General features: G+C 54.5%; 1 protein-coding gene across 9 annotated transcripts in view; it reads left to right on the top strand.

Moving 5' to 3' along the window:
* The window catches only part of ANKS1A (ankyrin repeat and sterile alpha motif domain containing 1A), an 85,616-nt gene that overhangs the window by 64,934 nt on the left and 4,293 nt on the right, over window positions 1–16,389 (top strand). For 3 of the 9 annotated variants that reach the window (XM_085210724.1, XM_085210723.1, XM_085210721.1), the window contains 11 exons: window positions 7,752–7,850; window positions 7,994–8,146; window positions 8,799–8,906; window positions 10,940–11,104; window positions 11,407–11,532; window positions 11,739–11,810; window positions 12,200–12,286; window positions 12,643–12,780; window positions 13,266–13,436; window positions 13,848–13,946; window positions 14,594–14,728. In XM_085210724.1, the coding sequence (XP_085066850.1) occupies window positions 7,752–7,850; window positions 7,994–8,146; window positions 8,799–8,906; window positions 10,940–11,104; window positions 11,407–11,532; window positions 11,739–11,810; window positions 12,200–12,286; window positions 12,643–12,780; window positions 13,266–13,436; window positions 13,848–13,946; window positions 14,594–14,713 (1,338 nt within the window). In that variant the 3' untranslated portion in view covers window positions 14,714–14,728. Of the gene's footprint in view, window positions 1–7,751; window positions 7,851–7,993; window positions 8,147–8,798; window positions 8,907–10,939; window positions 11,105–11,406; window positions 11,533–11,738; window positions 11,811–12,199; window positions 12,287–12,642; window positions 12,781–13,265; window positions 13,437–13,847; window positions 13,947–14,593; window positions 14,729–14,799; window positions 14,927–16,389 lie in introns of those variants that run through there. The other 6 variants (XM_010724348.4, XM_010724347.4, XR_014879969.1 and 3 more) reach the window with 5 other exon arrangements.

Here is a 16,389-nt window from a genome sequence, read left to right as displayed (position 1 = left end):
GTGAGGAGTGGGGAGCAGCACCTTCTGTGTGGCCGAAAGAAACGCCTTTGGGGTTTGCAAAAGGAATTGCTAAAGCTGGACGTGGGCCGTTGGGGGCTGTGTTGGGAAGGGAGCGGGGGCATCTCTGGTGCTGTGGGTGCACAGACAGGAGGTGTCTGGGGGGGGCACGTGGTCTGGAGCTGTGCTGGGGGCACTGGGGCAGTGAGAGCACCGAGGGGTGAGGATGAGGGGATGTGGGGAGCTCCCCCCTGTTGGAAACCAGCAGCCATTGACTGGTGAAGGCGAACGGGGCGGCCAGAGGAAGGAGGGAAGGCTTGAGATGCCCTGAGATGGCGCAGGGAGTTGAAATGAAACACTCCATACTTCCCCGAGTAGCTGACAGAACTTTGGCTTTCACTGTGCCAGCAATTAGCTGCTCTCACTGCAGCAATTAGCACCTTTCCCCTCGACCAGCTCTGCCCACCAGCCTGCTGATAGTTCTCAGTGCAGGGGTTGAGTAACAAAGGGAAGAAACTTTCCTTTAGCCCTGGAGAAGTGGAGCTGGGGGTTCAGAAGCAGTTCTTAGAGGCTGTGCCCATTTGCTGTGAGTAGCAGTGCTCAGTCATGGACTGCATTTATACGCTCAATTTCAGCACGAGGAGGTGGGCTCCTGCTCCTTCCAGGGGTGGGATGCTCTCCTTTGCTCATTCCTTTCCGTTTTAAAGGGTCAAACCATTGACTGAGGATTTCCTGCAAGCCCTGGCTGAGTTCCTCTTTGCTGTTTATCCTTTTTACTTTGGCACCCATGTCAGATCTGCCTCTCGCATCCCTTTATCTCAGTCCTCGGGACTCGAAGCCAATGCATGGAAGTTTAATTCTTCCAAATCCCCTCAGTCATGTTCCTCCCCTTCGGCGTCTGATGTTGCAGGAGTAAAACCTTTGCATACAAGCAGGGAACAAATCGTCTGCTTGTTTTTAATGCTGGTTTTGATGCTCTCTGATGAATTATTAAAGCTGCCCGGTGCTGTGAGCGCTGAAGGATGCAGCTGCCAGCACCCACTGTGTCGGTTTGTCCATCCCTTTCCTTTTTAATATAACAATTTCTTTATGAACTGCCACTTTTGGTCAGGAATGATTATTTCAGACTAAGTGGTGTTGTTTTCCTGGGCTTGGTTTCTGTGAAAGGATCAGTCCCTGTTAGGGCCTTGGAGCACGAAGCTGTAAGAGACAAACACTGGAGGATGCGGGAGTTTGCCTTCTGTTTTTGGGACCTTATCCATGAGCTGCTGTATGAGGTCAGTGCTTCCCCTGGCAGCAAACCTCGAGTTCTGCTGCAGTTTGGGGCTGCTTTGGTGACAGCAATGGCTGCAGCAGGACTGACTCCTCACAACGCAGCTCTCTGCTGTCTCTCTGTGGGTGGGAATTTGGGGTGAGCACAAGCATTATTTGCAATACCCACTGATTCTGAGCAGCATCAGCCTGCTCTTGTTAGGAATATTCCCACTTTCGGAACTTGCAGAGGCTGTGAGTGCAAGTGAGTAGCAGGGAGGAGCAAACCAACAGCACCAGGGTAAGGAGGAAGGACCCACTGGTGTTAATGCATCAATGCAAGGAGTGCATCCTGCCTGGCCACCTGGGTGCTGCAGGTGGGCTGGGTTTGCAGCACTGCCCTCCCGATGCTGTGCTGTGTTCCACTCTTAAGGCAGCTTCCCAATCAGTCTTCTGTGATGTAAAACTCCTGTTAAGGCTGTAAAACAAAACTGAGTGCTGCAGTGTTTGCTATGGACACACAAGAGCATCTCAGCGACACCGACTGGATTCAGCCAAACGTGGAATGGCTCAGAGTAAACATGATGGGCATTGACTGCAGTTGGAGTAGATACTGCTGGCACAAGGCAGCAGGACTGCAGGGACGTTGGTTTGATGTGGTGCTGGAGCTTCTGGGAAGGAACAGAAGCGACGTTTGTTGCAGACAAAATGTGGTTTTGCTTCTTGACAGAGGGAAGAAACAGGCTGCATTGAAGGAGCTCCGTTTTCTAATAGAAGACCCAAGTTCTTTCTGAACAGTATGGTCTACAGATTGGAGCTCTTCTATTCCCCTGCAGTGGCTTTGTTGTGATGTTTCTGTGCAGCAGCTCCTTCCTCTCCTCCTCTCCATCGCTGCTGAGTGACCTTCACTGCCTGCACTGCTGCTCAGGGCGGTCTGGTTGTGACACCAAACTTCTGCTTTAGTTTGGGGAGCGGCCTGCCTGGCCAGCTGGGGATTTAAGGCCAGAAAATGGAGGTGGTGCTTCATCTTCTCTGCTTTGCAGCTTGCTGAAGCCCTCCTTAGAGGGGAAGGATTTATTGGTGCAAACATAACTGAGTGAAAGCTGCTGGCTGCGAGTTGCCAGCGATGGCCCTGCTGTCCTTACCAAAATGCAGCCTTGTGAGTAGCACTGAGTCCTCAGCAGAATTGCATGCGGTGGAAATGAACCAAGGGTGCCCTAAAACCATGCAGGGAGAGCCCTGTCCCTCTGCGTGGAGGAGCACAGCCCAGGGCTTCCAGGGAACCGCAGCCTCATCCCCTGCTGGAGGAGCAAACAGAAGGTCAGATCACAAAGCTGCAGCAGCGAGCAAGCAGTGTCATCCAGGAAAACACACTATAAATCGATTTAATTGTCCTTGACTGGTAATGAACTGGGGGGGGGGAGGGAGTGAGAGAGTAGGGAAAATGTCAGTGCAGTGTGAGCTAAGAGGGCTCCCATGTGCTGTGAGCAGCAGGAGCTGCAGTGCTGTGCCGTGGGGTGCGTGGAGCTTCCCAGTGCCCTGCTGGGACCGCTGTGCTGAGGGCACTGCCTGCCTGGGGGCTGCAGAAACAGGGAGGGAAGTGCTGTTCCCTGCGGTGCCAGCGATCCGTTGGATCCTGCAGATCAAGCCCAGATGCCTGTAGAAGCCCTTCCCTCCCCTGGGAGGCTGAGCGCTCAGCCCTGTGATGGCTCTGCTGCTGAACTTTTTCCTCAGTCCGAAGGCATTCTCATTCAGAGGAGCAGGTAGAGGAATGTCAGCCACTTCTCGTGGCTTTGTGTTATTGTTCAAGCCTGGATTCCCACAGAGGGTGCGGAAAGCAGCTCATGCTGATTCAGTCAGACAGCATCAGAAGCGGAAATCTGTTCTCATGCACTGCCCTGGGCACCTCTGCTTTTTTGTGTGTGTGTTTATTTCTTTTCATAATCGGAGAGAAGTGATCAAATTATGGCAGTGTTGGGAGAATGGGGTATTTGTACAGCTTGGGGAGCTCGCAGCCCCATTACGTGGCATTGTTTCTTGCTTATCACTGCCACCAGCGTGCTGGAAATACATTGCATTGCTGCTTCCCAGACTGAATGAACACCCCTAAGAGCAGAACAGGACCCTCGTGCAGGGATTTCTGCCACATGTCCAAGTGGGAATGGGTTCATTCAATGCAGTGGATTCTCTGACAGCTCTGCAGTGTGTCTCAGATGCTCCCTGGGCAGCTCTGAGGGCCCTGCTTTGTCTTTGTGATGGTTTTCAGTTTATCTCTGGAAGGTGTGAACGTATTCACTCTGTGGCTGAACTCCCTGCTGGTTCTGGAGGGGTTTTGGGGAGCAAAGTGGGTGAAGCAGGGCTGGCAGTTTAGAGAATGCTTACATGTGATTCATGAGTAGCTCCTGGCCCAGTAAACGTTTAAAAAGCCATTAAAGGAGCGGTTAATTTTTTTTCCCTTCTCAATAAAATTGCACGGATTTGACAACCGTGACCGATTCCCTCGGTTGTTGCACTGCCAGTAGTGTGTGCATGGGGGGAGAAATGAAACAAAAATGCAGTGCACTAATCTAGGATTTTTATAGGAGCCCTTTCTGCAGTTGTTGCTTTGGGAAGCACTGGGAGCTCACCGGTCTGCCCTCAGCAAACTGAGTGCTTCTCATCCCCTCGTTTCCACCGAGCTCCCTCAAGCAGCAGCCCCCAGTGAGGGCAGGGCGACCCGCAGGGCTGCTGGCAGACACACGTTCCTCTGGCCAAGCGCTGCTGTTTCCCCCTTGGCTCTGAGGTGGGGGTGGGAGGGGGCTGGATGTGGGGTCGGGGGAGATGTAGGGCTGTGGAGCGGGGCTGGCTGACCCCAGGGCTGGAGCTGCTGGGCAGTTCTGGGTGCCTTGGCTGTGATGCTGTGGGTGAAAAGCCCCACGGTGCCAACCGTGTGCTTGTACAGATGGAACGCAGGACAAGCCGATGGGTTTGGCTGTTAGCACAGCATGAGCTGCTCTTGCCCTGTCCAACAGGACGTGTTTGCTCCGAGTGCAGCTCTGCACAGCTCCTGGAGCTCTGAAGGGGCTGAGCCCAAACCTGCACCTCCCAAACAGCGCAGGGAAGGAGGGCACTTGGTTTCAGCCAGCACTGGGCTCTTGGGCAGCTCATTTCCAGCTGCAGTGCCTCTGCCAGCTCCCAGAATGCCCTCACTGTAGCTCAGTTTTGCTGCCTTCCCTCACCCTCACTGCCCTTTTATTTAACCCAGCCAGGAGAGCTCAGGGTGTAGGGTTGAGTCTTGGGACGGGCTGTGTGTTATCCCTGTTCAGGCTGTGTCTCCAGCTCTGTCTCCCACATCCAGGCTCATGTAGAACAAAAGCAGTGGCAGCAAAATCCCTGACAAGATACAAGCTGCCTTGAATTTACTGAGAAGGGGAAAAAAAGAAAAAGCTTTGTGTGCATTAATCTAAGAAAAATGGATGCTTTGGCTCGTCCAGCTGAAGACACTGCTATGGATGTTTGCTAGTCTGGAAAAGCTGTGTTTGGGTTTTGCATCTGTTGCTTTTAATAGCAAACACGTTCTGGTCCCAATCTTCCCCACAGTTCTGTCTGGAATACGTGGGTTGGTAACAAGGCAGTGCTGCTATGAGTCGGTTGGGATTCATTGTGCTGTGCTGCTGGCTGGGGAGGACTGCGTGTCCTATACAGAACTTTCTTTGCCTTGGGCCCTTCCTTAGCTGGAAAGAGAGAATGGACTGAAGCCAGGCTCTGAGTAAGAAGAAGCATCTGAAAATTGGGTAGTTAAGCGCCCGCAGAGTGCCCTGCTGGAGCAGAGATGCTGGCAGATTTCACAGGCTCTGATTTTGGCATGCTCCTCTTTAGGGTCACCTAGCCCACACTGCGTCATGCAGCGTGACCCCTCTGACTGTGCTTTTCTCCTTTAATGAGAAACCTGGAGTCTTGCAGGCTGCTTAATTACAGTGCAGGATGCGAAGCGCCATATCCTGGAGCAGAACCCTGCTCCAAAAGCTGCTTTCTGCAGGTGGACCAGGCGAGCAGGTGGGCACTGTTGGATGGGGCCAGGCTGGATGGGCAGCCTGATCTGGGAGGGCACCCAGCCCATAGCTGGGGTGGGGATCTGGGGGCTGTAAGAGCCTTTTCAACCCAACCATCCCATGGATCTACAATCTTTAAAGTCCCTCCCAACCCAACCATCCCATGGCTCCATGATCTTTAAGGTCCCTCCCAACCCACCCATTGTATGGTTCTATAATCTTTGAGGTCCCTCCCAACCCAACCATTCTGTGATAACCTGGCACCCAGACTGAGGTTGGCACAGAGCCGTATCCCATCCCATCTCTTCTAGGTTGGAGCTGGGTGTAACAGAGAGGTGTGGGATGGGGAGGAGTGCAGGGAGAGCCCTGGCCCTGTGCGCCCCGCGCTGGGCTCAGCCTGCAGCCTGCACAAGGTACAGCACTTGTCACAACGAATACAGTCTCAACTCTGTCTTCAGAAAGTTTTCTTGATTCCAATTGGCATTTCTGAGCCGGGGAGGATCGGGCTAGCAGCAGAGAGGTCCTCACAGCTCTCCTCCTCTTCTGCTGCAGGCGTTTGTCCTTGAAGGACCCAGACCTGGGTTCTGGGGACCAGGACGATGGTGCTGGGGAGGTGATGTCCAACCTGGGCATGGGGACCTTTGGCTGCTGGTAAAAACCAACCCACAAGAAAAACCACCTTGTTTTACGATCTCGTTTCTAAAGTCCTCCTAACCCAGCTGTCCCTCTGAGATTGGTGGCTGAAACCCAACAGCTCAGGGGGCTCCTGGTGCTGCAGGTGAGCCTTGGGAGCATGGCACTGACCCAAACCCTGGCTGGGAGGCAGGGAGCATCACACAGAGGACCTCAGCTTTGTCTGCAGGGCGTGTTAAACGCACACAGCCTGAGAACAAAGCTCAGCTGCTCTGCTGGCAAAGGTTAAAAGATCCCCAGCGCGTTTGCATTTAATTATCTATTTTAGTGGCAGATTATTATTTTTTTTCATTGGAGATGAAATCCGGATGGGTTTAAAGGACGCTCCTCCGAGCAGAGCTCGTGCACAATGGGCTGTAATGATGTATTCAGAGCTGCTATGCTTTGTCTATCCTTGTTAAGTACCCTGAGAATGCAGACTGGCACTGAGGGAATTTAATGTGACACATAAAAATAAGGAGCACTAGAGGAAGCCGTGATTCTGAGTGTTTAACTAGCTTGGAGCCCCGCTGCATGGCTAGCAGTTTTCCTCAGATTTGAGATGTCAAAGGTGGGAGAAGGGCCTGTATCTCACCCCGGGCACTGGAAAGGGGCAGCCTGGAGAGGGCATGGGACACGCTGGCACAGCAGGGGCGAATGGAGGCAGCGTGGTGCCCACTGACTTCCATGGGGCCGGTGGCTACCGTGTGTATGCAGCACTCTGCTGCTCCCCGGCCACCCGCTGGTTTAATTTGCTGCTGTCATTTGCTAAATAATTGTTTCTCTGCAGTCTGGCCTCTGAGGGCAGCACCATTGCTTCGGGCAGCTCTTAGCTCAGCGTTAATTCTATGGTTCTCCTGGCACTTATCTCAGCGGAGCAGCGGTTCTTTGGGGGCAGAGCTCTGATGCTGCACTTAAAGCAGGTGGGACTGAGCGAGGTGGACGTGCTGAGCAGCTACAGACAGTGCAGCGTGGGGAGGAATTCCAAACACTTGCTGCCCTTTGAAGAGGATAGGTACATGTCCTGCTCAGTCCCTTCCTGGAGCCCTGGCCGCTCCTCGTGCCCTTGCAGCAGCATAGTGCCCGGCAGCTGACTTTAATGAGGTTCCTCTTATAAAACCAAAATGTGGAGCAGCAGAGCGCTGCCAGCTCAGCCCTTCTCCTGATCCTCTCCTGGGAGCAGAGGGAGGCAGTGCTGGGAGGATCCGGGTGGCTCCCAGTGTGGTGCTGAGCTCGTTGGGTGCAGTGCTGAGAGCTGTGGGGAGCTGAGCCCAGCCCAGGTATGGCGGTGGGAGGGGGGTGAGGTGGGCTGCAGCAGTGTGTGGTGCTTCTGGGGTGGGCTGCCGCCAGAAGTGGGGAGAGGAGGAGAAATGTGACTTTCACGTATTCTCCTGGAAAGAAATTGCGTTTTCTCAGCGGCCCAGGAAGGAGGATGAGCAGAGCCCAATGCCCCTTATAGGCTCAGTGTATGGAGCAGGGCTGGGTGTTACTCTGGCAGCTGAGGAGTGTCTTTGTTGGCAGCATTCAAAGCATTGGTGGTGGAGAGACTGCCTTAATGGTGGCCTGAGACCCCCCTGGCTGGATGAGGATGCCTGCAGTGGGCTGTGCTGGGATACAGCCACGCTCTGCCATGCCACGCATTGGTAGCATGGCTCCATTGTGCCCCGTGTTGGTCTGTGGGGCTGAGCTCCGTCCCTGTCCTCCTCCTCCCAGGCAGCCCTGGGGCTGCAGGGGATCTGAGGGGCAGCTGCTGCCCTGTGTGTGGGCTCCGCTCTCATATGCACCTTCCTGTCCCCTCAGGGCTGTAATGTCATGGAGGACCAGGATCTTCGGGACATTGGGATCGGAGACCCGCAGCACCGCCGGAAGCTCCTGCAGGCAGCTCGCTCCCTGCCAAAGGTGAGCAGGGCCAGGGCACTGCCCAGCATGGCTGTGAGACAGAGGAGGCAAAAGGCTGAGCACGGTGTTAATTGCAGACGCTGTATGCTTTGGGATCCCTGCCCCCTGCGGCTTTAACCCCTCTCTGCTTTCTGCTTTTGTAGCTGAAGCCCCTGGGCTGTGATGGGAACAGCCAGCCGTCCGTCCCTGCCTGGCTCGACTCCTTGGGGCTGCAGGATTACATCCAGTCCTTCCTCTCGAGCGGCTACAGCTCTATTGACACTGTGAAGAACCTCTGGGAGCTTGAAATAGTCAATGTGAGTGTTGTTTGCCTGTCCCCACAGTGCCGGGGTCCTGCCTGCATTCCCTGCAAGGAGCAATGCTAAATGCAAACAGACTGCTGGAAGGGGGATGCTTTGCTTTGTGCAGAGGGCAGAGAAGCTGTCCCTCTTGGCCCCTCATGTCCAGAGATGGGCAACAGAGCTGAGGGGTCTGGAGCACAGTGGGGTCTTATGGGGAGCAGCTGAGGGAGCTGGGATGGCTGAGTCTGGAGAAGAGGAGCTCAAGGATGACTTCATGTCCTGAAGGGAGGTTGTGGTGAGGTGGGGGTTGGCCTCTGCTCACAGCTAACAGCAATGGGACAGGAGGTGATGGCCTCACATGGGGCCACTACCTGGGGAGGAGCAGGCTAGGTATGAGGAAACATTTCTTCCCTGAAAGAGCCGTGCTGCACCAACACAGACTGCAGGGAATGGTGGGTCACCATCCCTGGAGGGATTCAGGAAACGTGGAGATGTGGCACTGGATAGTAGGGATGTGTTGGGGTTGGACTTGGTGAACTTAGAGGTCTTTTCCAGCCTTAATGACCCCATGATGCCCCAGGATCCGCAGGTCCTGCCTTCCACAAACCACTGTGCAGCTCCCCTGCGCTGGCACAAGTTCTTTTTCTCAGCGTTGTCTCTCCCACAGGTGCTGAAGGTGAACCTGTTGGGCCATCGGAAGAGGATCATCGCCTCGCTGGCTGACCGGCCCTATGAGGAACCCCCAGCAAAGCCACCACGCTTCTCACAGCTGAGAGTGAGTCCATGCAGTGTCCCTGCTGCCCACAGTGTCTGTTCAGAGCATTCAGTGGTAGCTGTGTTCTGCCTCTGTTGACTCCACGTCCTCCCCTTTCATTCAAAAAGAAGTCCAGGTCTTTCGGGTACGCTCATCTCCTTCTAGTTAGTAGCTGAGTAGCTGACACCCCTGGGGGACGCAGAGCCCTGCAGAGTGCAGGTACTGATGGCTTTAGGGTGGGTGTCCAGCAGGGCGTGGGGCACAATCAGAATTACTCTGCTTCTTTTGTGCCCAGGAAATTCTGCCTAGCAAAATCAATAAGGAAGATAAAAACCCTACCATGTCAATATTTAAGTTAAAAGTCCTTTGGAAGTAGGTGTTGGGAGTAATGAGTGCTGAGAGTGACCTTTGAAAATGGTACTGCTTTTTTTTTTTTTAAAAAAAAAAAAAGAGAGAGGAAAAAAGCTTGTTTCTTATTAGAACACTGACCTGGTAGTTTGGGTCAGTGCTGGCTCTCAGATACTTGGTGGCCTGGGAAGAGAGTGCTGGAAGTGTTGAGGCAGTCGCACATCTGGTGTGTGGAGGAGGAATGGTTCTGCAGTTCCCACCTTGGCTGCTGCTGGCGGTGATGCAGAGCTCAGGGCTCCCACTCTGAACACAGTGAAGCAGAACTCGGGCAATCTGCAGCTTGCCTGGCTCTGGCTCGGCCAGCACTGACTTCATGTGTGCTTCCTCCTCATCTCTGCTGCTTTACATCATGAGTGCCCACATCAGAAAAACCTCACAGTTGCAGGAAAAGTCCCCTCATCTCCACGCAGCTGCAACTGCAGAGCACTTGGGCAGAGATGCAACAAATTACAGCATTGCTGAGCTCTGGCTGAACCACACAGCAGCAAATATTCCCCTTTCCCAGGACTGATGTACTCCGGCCAAAGCAGAGGGTGAATTTTGGGGCGCGGGGAGCCATAGGATGCCAGACACTTGGTGCTGGGGTTGGCTGAGAGGGAAGTGCTCAGAATTGCCATTCTTCCTACAAAGCTGCCATCTGGGGGAAAAAAGTGAGGATTTGTGCTGCTGCACGCAGAGCTTGGGGGCCAGGAGGGTACAAGCCTGCAGCTTCACCCCACTGCTCCGACCACAAGAGCGCAGGTGGGAGGGAGGCAGCTCCTCCCAAACATCCTCTTGAGATGATGGGACTGAAGGCAGAACGATGGCGAGGAGAAGAGCTCTTTGTGCAGCCTCTGCTGATTGATATACTGGCTGGGAGGGGGGGAGCTGGAAAAGAGAATGGGCCATTTGCAAAGCTTCCTGGTGCTGCAGCTGGTGCGTTCCAGCGCCCGGCTCTGGCTGGGGAGCGGAAGGACGTCAATGGCAAATTAAGCAAGTCCGCTGAATAGGGCTAATGCGTGCTGCAGCTGTGAGCTCCGTGTGTTGCCTGCTTGGCACGTCCAGGCAGTGAGCGTTGCCTGCGGGAGGAGCCCGGCTGTCAGGCATCTGGGCTGAGCTGACACTGGGCAGCCGGGTGCTCAGCTCCAGAAGGGGCAGCTCGACGCACCGGAGCCCGTTGTGCTCAGAACTCCCTGCGTGCCTGCTGCCCTCCTCAGACAGGGCAGGGCAGGGCAGACACCTGCCCAAAACGGTCCTGGAGCAAAGCAGGGGCGTTGAGTGGGAAATAAATGAGGTGAGTGAAGGCAGTGAGCCTGAAGGCTGCAGGGCGGGAGCTGACCATGATAGTTCAGCTTATTGCACCTTTGTTGGGTGTTGGGAGGAGCAGCGTGCAATGCCAGCTCCTGGTGTTCCTAGGGAGAATTAATCCCAGCCAGAAGCAGAGGCACGGGTTTGTGTGTGGCCACTTCTTCCCTCCCTCACACCTTGAGCAACTGCCTCATCAGCTCTGCATCCCGTGTCTGGTGCTGGAGGGTGGCAGCAGCCTCTGAGCAGGGCTGGCAGAGCCGGAGGAGCGCAGTGCACACAGGGCCGTGGCACCGGCTAACCAGGATGGTTCTTGGTGGCACCAGCTAACCAGGGTGGTTGTTGGTGTCTGCCTGTTCCAGTGCCAGGACTTGATGTCCCAGACGTCGTCACCTCTGAGCCAGAACGACTCCTGCATGGGCAGATCTGCTGATCTCCTGCTGCCCTCCGGGGACTCCGGGAAGAGGCAACACGAGCGTGGCAGCGAGCTGGCGACGTACTCCAAAGTTGAGCGCTACAAAGCACAGGTCAGTGGGTGCTGCTGTGCATCCTGCGGGCCCCTCTGCGTGGCTCAGTGCATCACCCCCTGATTGAGGAGTTGAGGCTTCAAAAACTAGGAGCTGATGCCAGCGGGTCGCTTGTGCCTGGCTCACCTTAAAGATGGTGACTTGCACATCCACGGCGGGGTCACTTTCACCCCTCCCAGTCCCTTTGAGGTCTGCCCACTGCAAATCTCAGTTGCATCAATCCACAGAGCCCTGCTAAGATCTTTGCTGCACCCTGGTGAGGACCCACTGTGGCTTCACACCTGTGTTCCTTCCCCTTCCAGGAGGACCGTCGGGAGTCAAAGTTGACCCTGCGCCCTCCCAGCCTGGCTGCCCCCTACGCACCGGTCCAAAACTGGCAGCACCAGCCAGAGAAGCTCATCTTTGAGTCCTGTGGATACGAGGCCAACGTAAGTGGCTTTTGGCTTCTGCAGCTGGGGAGGGGGAGGAGGCTCTGAGTGTTGCACATGGAGGTGTCACAGTCCTCCCTGCTCCGTGGGTGACTTGTATCTCTGCTGCCACAGCTGTTGGGTTGTTGTTGCTGCTTTGGGGTTGGAAAGTTTCCAGCCTGAAGCCTTCAGGTTGTCAGTGCTAACACATCCCCTTTTCCAAACAGTACCTGGGCTCCATGCTGATCAAGGACCTCCGAGGTACAGAATCAACGCAGGATGCCTGTGCCAAGATGAGGGTATGGAGCCCATGGGACAGTCACAGCTGTGGTGGGTGACATGGGGCAGGACAGGGGATGCTGGTGTAGCTGCAGTTCCCCACACCCTGCAGACAGGGCAGCACAGGGAGCCACTATCACTACTGAGCTGATCCCCCACCAGCACTTTGCCCTATAGTTTGAATGTCTGTGCAGTGAGAAAACAGATGCTTTCTCTGGGATAAAAGGTTTAACTTCAAGGTCCCTGTCCCTTTCTGTCTGCTTCCATTAGAAGCAGGTTTTCTTCCTCCTGGTCCGAACCCCCAAAAGCCTGATGTTACAGGGCTGAGGGTCTTTCCTGGCCACTAGCAGGCCTGGGGGTGGTGAGGAAAGGAACACTGATTCACAGCTGAATGTTCTTGTTTCTAAAGAAATCCACAGAGCATATGAAGAAAATCCCGACCATAATACTGTCAATCACGTACAAGGGAGTGAAGTTCATCGATGCCTCTAACAAGGTGAGCCCGAAGTGCCTCAAAACCGGTGTCTGGAGGGACATGGCCTGCAGTGCCACCTGCTTGAGGGGCTGCAGGTCATATCTGGCAGCTCCAGAAGCCATGGCTAGGTGCTGTGTAGCTGCTGGGAGCCATGGGGAGAGCACCAGGGTGACAATGGCTGTCTGAATGGTGGGCTGCTTGTGTTGCCATTTGTTCCTACCATGGGACAGAGCTGAGACTGGCCTGGCTGGGAGAAACCCCTCGTGCCAGTCTCTGTTGTGCTCCTTGTCCCCAGTACACATTTTGAACCACTGTTATTTGCTGAGCGTATTGTTGTCCCCAGAAGGGTGATGAGTACTTGCGGTTGTCTCCTACAGAATGTCATTGCTGAGCATGAGATCCGTAACATCTCCTGTGCTGCCCAGGACCCTGAGGATCTCTGCACGTTCGCCTACATCACCAAGGACCTGCAGACCAGCCACCACTACTGCCATGTCTTCAGCACCGTGGATGTGGTGAGTGGGATGGGGCTGCAGTTGAGGGTGTTGGGGCTGCAGTGAGGGGTCTCTCTTTGCTATTTCTGTCCTAAAAGATTCCTTTAGGAGTCCTGGCTCAAAATGCATTTACTTTGCAACTTTGTTGTCAAAAAGAATATTTGTCTGGCTTCATTACTGCCATTTCCAGTGCTGAATAAACCAGAGCAGGAGATTTTCCCTCCTGGGGAATATTCCGTGAACAAAACCCTGATACGCTTTCAATTATGAGCAGTGTAATTGGCTGATCTAACTGCCTTTTAATTCACTGAGAGTGTGACAGCATTGCTCGCTTTTATTCCTGGACAGAACCAGCTTTGCAAAACATTTGGGCTCTTTCTCTTTACAATGCCAGACGGGTTGGAGCAGCCCGTAGGTGGTCCCGGCTGCTGAGCGCGTGGGCTCTGTGCGATGCGAGGCAGCTCCCGTGCACTAACAGCTCTGTGTTCCCTGCATTCTCTCTGAAGAACCTGACGTACGAGATCATCCTCACCCTGGGGCAGGCGTTCGAGGTCGCCTACCAGCTGGCCCTCCAAGCCCAGAGAGCGAAACCTCTGGGTGCTGCAGCGGGAGAAACGATCGAAACAAAATCTTCCAAACCGGTGCCTAAACCACGAGCTGGCATGAGGAAATCCGCAGTACGTACACGGAGCTGGGGGCTGCAGCTGGGCTTCCTCTTGGGCACAACTTGCTTAAAGTTCCTCCTTCATGGTGCAGAAGTTCCCATGGCCTGTAGTATCAGGCACTGCTGGTGCTGCAGTGCCCATGGCTCTGCTTGCTGGCAGGCTTGCTGCATGCCTGGGCTTCCCCTGTGGGGTAGGACAAGCAGAGGGGATGTAGCCTGGGTTGGGGGGTTGGGTGCCCTGCTGGATCCAGCTCCGTTTCCACGTGCAAAGATAGTGGATAACCTGCAGTTTGCAGTATGGTAGTGCCCGCTTAGCTAAACAGAGCCTAACTTGGAGCTGCTGAGGAGCAGGGACTGCTGCATAAGCCATTGCTTTCCTTTAATGTCTCCTTTTGTCTGTGTTCTGCTTGCTCCCCCCGCTCAGGTGCCGCTCCCTCCCGACACCCGCTGTTGTTACTGTCACACCTGTACAACTCACCGCCCCTCCTACCTGCCGCTGCAGTCTGTTAGTCCTGGAGCTAAGGTCTTTACCCTTCTTCCTGCCATCTTCCATCACCAACTGACCTGGGCTGCTGCCCCGGCTGCCACCACTCCTCACACCTCCCACCATGGCCCCGTGTCCTCGCTGCTGCCTTCCCCCACCTCATCCCAGGGCTCAAATTAACCCCAGGGATGCACTGCTCCCAGCTGCTGCTAATGCAAAGCAGCAGCTCCCAGATAACTGTGCTGCTCTTCCTGGTGTCGTTAACCTTCCCCTGGGATCCTGATTGAGAAGGACAGGATGAAAAAGCATTGCTTGATCAGAGAGAACTCACCTGCCAGAAGCCGTCTCCTCTCCTCTTATTTTTGTAGTGCCGTCTCTGTAGTGCTGAATTTTTCATGCTTGTTTGTGAAATGAGGTGAAGCTGTCGCTAATGGTAATGGGGGCTTGCAGGCCTAGCTCAGGAAGTCATCCCAGGGTGCTGGGCTGAGGGCGACATGCTTAGAAATGTTGGAGCTGTGAAGGACTCAAACGCCTCCGCAGTGAGAGCTGCAGCCCTGCACACATAGATGGTTTGGGGATGGGCATCAGCAGCCTCTCTGTGCTCTGAGTTCCCATTTGCTCTGCCCCAGATTCGGGCTCCCACAGGCACATGTAAGCTAATGCACTCTTCTCTCCTTCGTTTCCAGCTGGAGCCCCCTGAAGTGGACCAAGATTCCCAGTCTCATGCCAGTGTCTCGTGGGTCGTGGACCCCAAACAGGACTCCAAGCGGACCCTCAGCACTAAGTATGAGACCACTATCTTCTAAAGCAAACAAATCCCGTGTCCACCTATAGTCTAACCGTGCCTTTGCGATCTGATCTGTCTGCTGTTCTAAACTCCCTCTTCCTCCAGCTGCTCGCACTGAGCCCTGCGTAGGCACTACGTCAAAGGCAGCAGCACTTAAGAGACTGTAGACTTAAACGGCTTTTGTACCTGATCACTACTGAACACTGTGAATTCTCCTTACTCGGAAACAAGGGTAACACGCTGTTAGATCCCCATCAGGTGGGAGGTGCAGAGGGGTGCAGGCTGGGGGCATCCGAGACGCGGAGCCAGGAAGCTGCCCACCATTTTCACGTCTTTCCCCTCGCTCTGGCACTGTGACTCCCTGGGGTGACATGGCACTCCCCCAGGCCTTTTTTTTCTATTTCACCTTCTTATCCTTGGACTGATGGAGACCTCTTGTCTCTGCGGTGCACGCGCTCCCTCCTTCTTGCTCCTCTACTTCCCGACTGAGCCACGGCTGCACACTGTTCCAGTGAAGTCACCCCTCTCCTTACTGTCACTTGAATCGACACTAACCACTGTGATGCTGTCTGCAAATAACACCTTCACTAGATTTCCACACAGGGTCCCTGCTCACAGCCTCTCTCCTCGAAGCGTGGAGCAGAACAGCTGCTCTGCTGGGGGCACAGCCTTGGGCTGGGTGCCACTGTTCCCACTGTGAGCTCGGTGCCTTCTTGGGGACGTGAGTGTCCTGCAGGAGCTGTGTGGCTGCATGCATTTCCGTCCCTTTTAGGGCTTACCCCCGTAGTCCTCCTGTTCTTGCTCATCAGACCACTGTGAGCTATGGGTGTGGTTCTCACTTTGCAGATTGCAAAGAGGTTAAGCACTGAAAGGCACGTGCTGCTGGCCCCGTGCTGGGAAGGAGCAGTGGTTGAGCCGTGCTGTTAGGGGGTGCAGCAGGCAGAGCTGTGCTGTGCTCAGTGCGTTTCCTGCGGTTTCACATTTTTGCCAAAGGGAGGGATGTGATTGAAATCAGTCTGCTTCTGACCCAAAGCCTGTTTTCAGTCTACAAAACATTGCACGATGAGAGCTATAGGGATCTTGAAACATCTGTTGCCTTTCATCCGTGAGAGCAAGGATTTTGGTTAGAAATGGCCATGTGTCAGCGGGCACCTTGGCCTTCCTGGCTCTTTCCCAAGTGCACATTTTTCTCTGGGAGAACGTCCCCATTTCTGTGTATCTTGGTAGAAGCTGCTTTTGATTCCAGGATATGGGCTGGAAATTGTTTGCATGGGATGCAGGGTATTCAGCACAGTCTGAGTGGAGCTGGGCAGCTCTGGGAATGCTGTGTGATGCCCCTCACCCCACCACTGCCCACACAGAGTGACCCTGGGTCTGTCCCCACTTCCTTCTCTTGCATTTGCAAAGCTGAGAAATTAAGCAGAGGAGGAGGATGGGGGTGGTTCAGTAGCTGCCAGCACTGGAAAAAGGGCTCCAGCCCAGTACTGCTTCTCCCCAACTTGCTGTGTGTCCCAACAACTGAGCCTCTCTTTGCTTCAGTTTCCTTATTTTCAGGATGGGGACACACATACCTACCTCCCAGGGGGTGAGGCTCTCTCTGTCCCCACAGCTGCTTGAGGACCCTTTAGCGAAAAGCATTGCAACTTCCACACAGTGGCAGCAAACCCACTGTGCTCCGCTTTGCTCTCCAACAGA

Source organism: Meleagris gallopavo, chromosome 28 (genome assembly GCF_905368555.1).
Source record: "Meleagris gallopavo chromosome 28, MGAL_WU_HG_1.1, whole genome shotgun sequence".
Taxonomy (NCBI): domain Eukaryota; kingdom Metazoa; phylum Chordata; class Aves; order Galliformes; family Phasianidae; genus Meleagris; species Meleagris gallopavo.
The sequence above is the reverse complement of the archived record's forward strand: the minus strand, read 5'-3'. Positions and strand labels throughout refer to the sequence as shown.